Consider the following 6,124-nt stretch of genomic DNA (forward strand, 5'->3'; position numbering starts at 1 on the left):
AGCCCGGGAGGAAATGGGCGTCACTGCAGCGCCTCAGAGCTGCCCACACCCGCCACCCCGCTGACAGCTGAAGCCCCCCAGCCCCCCCCACGCCCCTCCCCCACCAGCCCGTTCCTCAGCGCTCACCCTCTGCCCCGAACACACTGCCACCCCCCACCCCCAACCCGGACCACCACCACCTTCGAGGTGACCAGTGCTGCTCCGGGAGGAGTCCCAGCAATGACCACTGACCCCTCCAGGACAAGAGGGGGCCTCGGCCCTGCCTCCTGCCCACCCTCTCACCTGGGACAGGCAGCCCCACCACACACACTTGGAGACACCCTCTCTCCCCCCCTCCCCGGGGAAATGTGACATCTGGAGCCCAGAGGGGCCCTGTGTCCACTCCCCCCGGGACCCCCGTCCCAGCACGGCTGGGCAGGGGGGCGGGCCGGGGGCGGCCCCCACCGACCTGGCAGCAAATAGTCATAGTCATAGTCGAAGAGGATGGAGAAGTCCAGCTCGTCCTGGGAGCTGCCCCCGGGCTCGCGGCCCGGGCCGTCCCCGCCGTCGGGGTCCGGCTGCGGCTGGAGGGCGTCCATGCCGCACGCGGGCGGGCGGGCGGGCGGGCAGGCCGGGCGGGCTGCGGGGCGGCGGTGGCGGGCGCGGGGCGCGGGGCGCGGGGCGCGCGGGGCCGGGCGGCGGCGGGCCGGGGCGCGGAGCGGGCGGCGGGGCTTCCTGCTCGGGGAAGGCACCTGTTGCGCCCCGGGGACGGGAGGCGGGGCCGGGGCGGGGCGCCGCGGGCCGGGGCGGGCGCGGCGGGCGGGGGCCGGCCGCGGGGAACCGGGCCCAGCTGCCCGCGCCCGCCTGGCCTCGCCCCGCCGGGCCCCGGGTCGGTCGCCTGCCCCGGCACCTTCTCCCCGGCCCTGGCCGCCTCGGGGTGAATTGCCGGGGTGAGTCTCCAGCAGCACCCTGGAACCACCACCCCCCCCAACCGCCTCCAGGTGGGTTCCCGCCCCCCACGGGAAGGAGCCCCAGGCCCTCCAAACTATGGAAAGGGGCCTTGCCTCTGAGCCCCCCGCCTCGTCCCCTACCCGGGTGGACCCCCGGGATGAAGGCTGGAGGCCTCTGCCGGCCGCGCGGGTCAGGAGGGCCTCTGGGAAGGGGCCTGGCCAGTCCCGCAAGCGTCTGAAGGTGCAAGGGTCCTGGACATTGCGCGGCCTGGCAGGGGCGGCCACGTCTGTCCATGCATCTGTGCGCCGGCCCCAGGCCAGGAAACACGGGAATGCGCGTTTTTAAACAAGCGCTCAAGGGGATTGATTCCAACAGTCTGCGGGACGCCCCCTGAGAGCCCGCATGTCCACTCCGCGCGGTGCAAGGCCGTGGGGTCAGTAGATCTGCCGAGGCAGATACGGTGCTTGGAACGGCCCAGGCACGAACTTGGGTCGGAACTCCGGCCTAGGCTGCTCCAAGCCCACTGAGCCCGCAGAACCCAAGTGACTGTGAAAGTGACCACGTGTGGGCAGCTGGCCAGGGAGCCCCCCCAAGGTGTCTCCGAGCCACCCCTTCACCCCTAAGACCGCTGGAAATCTGAGTGTCAGGTAGAAGCCCCACACGGAGACAGGACTCTCCGCATACACAGTCAGCGTTGGAGAAAATCACTTTGCTTTAAGAAATCAGGGGGCTGGAGCGATAGCACAGCGGGTAGGGCGTTTGTCTTGCACGTGGTCGACCTGAGTTCGATTCCCAGCATCCCAAATGGTCCTCTGAGCACCGCCAGGAGGAATAATTTCTGAGTGCAGAGCCAGGAATAACCCCTGTGCACTGCAGAGTGTGACCCAAAAAGCAAAAAAAAAAAAAAAATCAGAATTCCACAGAATCAGGAGCGTCCAGTGTGTGGCCAGGGGCGCGACCAGGGCTCCAGACCCAAATGCCAATTCAGCACACCCTGCCCCCCATTAGCGATCAGCCAACTTTGAGTTTGGGGAAGTGCGTTCTGGTTGTCAGAGCTGCAAGAGGGCCCTGATGATTTTTTTTCCTTTTTTTTTCTTTCTGGGTCACACCCGGCGATGCTCAGGGGTGACTCCTGGCTTTGCACTCAGGAATCACTCCTGGAAGTGCTCCGGGGACTATATGGGATGCTGGGGATCGAACCCGGGTCGACCGCATGCAAGGCAAACACCCTCCCTGCTGTGCTATCGCTCCAGCCCCTGAATTATTTCTTTATTTCTGATTGTGGGGGGTCACACTCAGCAGTCTTCAAGGATGATTCCCAGCTCAGTGCTCCCGGAGTGCTCCAGAGACTAGGCAGCACCAGGGGTCAAACCCAGGGTTCTCACCAGCAAAGCCTGTGCTCCTCCCCTCTGCACCCTCCTCCCTAGAAATCCTCTTTTCATAAGCGGAGCTATGGGTGGGTCGTGCCCAGTTAGGGCTCTTAAGGGGTAGCTAAGGAATGTTGGCAGCGAAGGTCACCAGCAGCATGGCCCAGCTCGGACACCAAGAGCCCAGTATCCCAAAGGAGCTGGATATTCTCGGGGCTGATAACAAGCCCCCAGGCTGAAATACTCAAAGGCGCTGGAACCCCAAAACTACAGAGTGGAAAGAACTAGGGGTCATTGTCACGTGCCCCTTCTCATCCCCACCCATTATGATGAAATGCCTCTAGGCTGGTGGACAGGGGCTGTTTGGCCACCCCCAAATCACCCTCTCTTCTGATAATGGCACTTTGGGACACGCCTCTTGACGAGGCTTGGTAAAACTCTCAACCAAGCTGTTCCCTGCTCTGCTGGCAATGAAACAGAAGATTGACCCAGCCTTGGTGAATCAAAGCACCTCAGGCCCAGGATTTAGCTCCAGGGGTTGAGCACATGCTTTGAGAGACCGCCAGGCTCCATCCCTAGCACCCTGTACTGCCAGCAGTGTCCCCAAAGTTAATAAGAAGAATCACTGTCACTGTCACTGTCCTCCCGTTGTTCATTGATTTGCTCGAGCGGGCCCAGTAACATCTCCATTGTGACACTTGTTACTGTGTTTGGTATATCAAATACATCACGGGGAGCTTGCCAGGCTTTGCCGTGCGGGCGAGATACTCTCGGTAGCTTGCCGGGCTCTCCGAGAGGGGCGGAGGAATCGAACTCAGGTCGGCTATGTTGGCTGCATGCAAGGCAAATGCCCTACCACAGTGCTATCGCTCCAGCCCAATAATAATAATAATAATAATTCAAAATTCTATGAGGTTCACTTATGCAGGTCATGACCACTTCATTCATTCCCACCGTATAGACAGGGAACGGGGAAGTAGGTGGATGAATGGATGGATGGGTGGGTAGATGGGTGGCTGGATGGGTGAATGGGTGTGTGGATGAATGGGTGTGTGGATGAATGGGTGTGTGGATGGATGATGGGTGATGGATGGATGGATGGATTGCTGGGTGGATGGATGGATGAGTGGGTGGATGGATGAATGGATGGGTGGGTGGGTCGATGGTAGATGGATGGATAGGTGGGTGGATGAGTGGATGGATGGAAGGGTGGGTTGTTATAGCCATGGAGGATGGATGGAAGACTGGATGGATGGATAAGCATATGGATGGACTTTGTGCGGATCTCCAGTGACACTAGGCCCACGGGACCAGCAGCTCATTGCAAGGCCTGAGGACACAATAAGAAGGACCAAGGACCACCTGGCCACCCCAGTAATGCTCAGGCTCCAAGGCTACACCCAGCGATGCTGGGGGCACCACCCGGTGTGGGAACCAATGGACTGGCCCTGTGCAAGGCTGTGCCTCAACCCTGCACTGCCCCCCACCCCCCGGCCCTGGCTGAATGCTTTGGCAGAGGACGGCTGAATGAGTGGAAGAAGGATGGAAGGATGTTCCAATGTGGGATGGAGAGATAAAGTGAGTCCGACTCTCCCGGTGTAATAAGATCCTTCGGTTTCTCTTTCAGAGTCCTCATCCCTGAGAGTTCCCTGGGCCACCCGACCTCAGGGCAAGAACCTCAATTCCTCCCACCTCCCACGTCGGGTTAAGAAACTCGGGAAGGTGAAATGAAAAGGGGAAGATCCCTTTACACAGAAAGGATGAAATGGTCCAGAAACTTGAGTCTGAGGAAGGATGCTGCAGAACGTTCTAGAGAAGACTCCAGCCACCTCTGTTGGAACTCAGAGCAGTGAAGATGGGGGAGCCGCCCCCAGGGGTCTCTGTGCTGGGGGGTTGCTCCTGGCGCTACTCCAGGGACCGTGAACCCAGGCCTCCTGCAGGCTGAGTTCAGGCTCGACCCACTGAGCGTCCCTCTAGCTCTGGAGAGATATTTGCTCTTTTCTTTCTTTTTGTTTTTAAGGCTCGGATGGGGGATTTTATGACAAGGGCCGAGGCAATCAGAGGTCCTCAGGGGCGGGATGCAGAGCAAGTGCCACCCGGGGGCTGGCCGGATCTCTGCAGCACAGTGCGAAATAAGAAGGTTTTATTCTCCAAAGGTCACCTTGAAGGGGGGGCTTGGGGCTGGGGGCAAGAGACAAACTCCATTCCGAAAGAAATCATTTGTGTTCTTAGGAGCAAGGGCCAGGGGCAGAAAGCTTGGCCTCGGGGCGGAGGGCCTTGCCCGGGCAGCTCGGGCGGGCGGCCTTCTGTGTCCCGCAGCTGACCTCCCGTGGCCTCGCCCACACTGGGTGCAGAAGCCGCCCAGGCAGCCTGGGCACCGCGGCCGGCGCTGACCCTGGCCCGGGAGGCAGCTTAGCTCCACAGCGCCCCCACAGGGCAGAACGGGATACTGCAACCAGCTGGGGAAAGGCGCCGACGGGCCGGGAGGCTGAGATAGGCAGAGGACTGGGGTCCTCCTGGGGGCGGGAGGGGAGCGCTCCTCAGCTGAGACCGCGGGCTCAGTGGCAGTTAGTTGGGCCCGGAGGTGCCAGGCCCGTGGTGCAGACCAAGGTCCTGAGGCCACAGGAAGGCTGAGGTTGGAAGCTCAGCAGAGAGAAGCCTGGAATGAGGGGCCAGGTTGCCGGGGTGCCGGGATGACGAGGGGGATGGGGTGTCGGGGTAACGGGGTGACGGGTGACAGGGCTGCAGCACACTGCAAGGCAAGAAGTCTCTGGGTCCTTTGTTTTGTTTTTCTTTGGGGGCCACAGCAGGCGATGCTCAGGGCTTACTCCTGGCTCTGCACTCAGGGATCACTCCTGGTGGAGCTCGGGGGACCATCAGGGATGTCGGGGATCGAACCCAGGTCAACCATGTGCAAGGCAAACGCCCTGCCCACTGGACTATCTCTCTGACCCCTTGTCCTGGATCCTTGAACCACTCTTCCGGGTCCTCGGGAAGGAGACCCTGCAGGGGCAGACGTGAGGGCAGGAAAAGGAATTAGGGGTCCTGTGAGTCCTGCCCGCAGGAGTTGGAGGAAAATGGGGGGCCCGGCGGGTCCCTGGGGACCACCCTGCTTCCCTGCCTCCCCTCTCTGGCCTCCTCCCAAGTGACACATGACACGGCCCCCCAGCTGAACGCAAGGAACAGGAAGGCCGACCAGGGGATTCCCACATGACCCTAGGGGCCCCCCGAGTTGGTGCTGGAGGCACCCCACTCTTGTCTGCCTTCCTTTCTACCTCCTAGATCTAGGGGGGAAATTCCTGTTCTTGGGGGGCAGGTGTCCCAAGCATGTTCAGGGCCCCCCCTTCCCCACGGCAGTTTTCAGCCAACCAACCAGGCTGGCTCTTCATGCTGGGGCCCATGGTGTCTGGGTACCCAGCCCCCCCCCCCCCGAGCAGTGCTCGAGGCCTCCAGCAGTGTCCAGGGATCCAGGGACAGTGCCTAGTGGGACTCGGGGGCTCTCCACGGCGCCAGGATCAAACGAAGGAGCCCGTAACCCTGGTTCTGTCTCCTCCACCCCAGACTCGTCTTCCTCCCCAGCCTGGCCCTCCCTGCTGGAATCCCAATTCTGCGTTGGGTTTGGTTGGCTCAGGGGCCACAGGCAGCTGAGCTCAGGCTGACTCCCGGCTCTGTGCTCAGGGGTCACTTCTGGCGGGGCTAGGGGGCCCCCCGGTGGTGGCACAGGCCCCACGGGTGCTCTACCCCTGAGCTCTCTCTCCAGCCTCTGAAGGTCTGCTCTGACATCGCCCGATACCTCTGTGCAGTGTCCACAGGCGTCTCCCAGTGAC

General features: G+C 61.8%; 1 protein-coding gene across 1 annotated transcript in view; it reads right to left on the reverse strand.

Annotated features, from left to right (window-relative positions):
• Positions 1–578, reverse strand: part of NFATC2 (nuclear factor of activated T cells 2) — an 89,832-nt gene extending 89,254 nt beyond the window's left edge. The window contains exon 1 of the mRNA XM_056109505.1: positions 449–578. Within this exon, the coding sequence (XP_055965480.1) occupies positions 449–578 (130 nt within the window). The remainder of the gene's footprint in view (positions 1–448) is intronic.
• Between the last annotated feature and the right edge of the window lie 5,546 nt (positions 579–6,124).

Source organism: Sorex fumeus, unplaced genomic scaffold (genome assembly GCF_029834395.1).
Source record: "Sorex fumeus unplaced genomic scaffold, SorFum_2.1 ptg000274l, whole genome shotgun sequence".
Lineage (NCBI taxonomy): Eukaryota > Metazoa > Chordata > Mammalia > Eulipotyphla > Soricidae > Sorex > Sorex fumeus.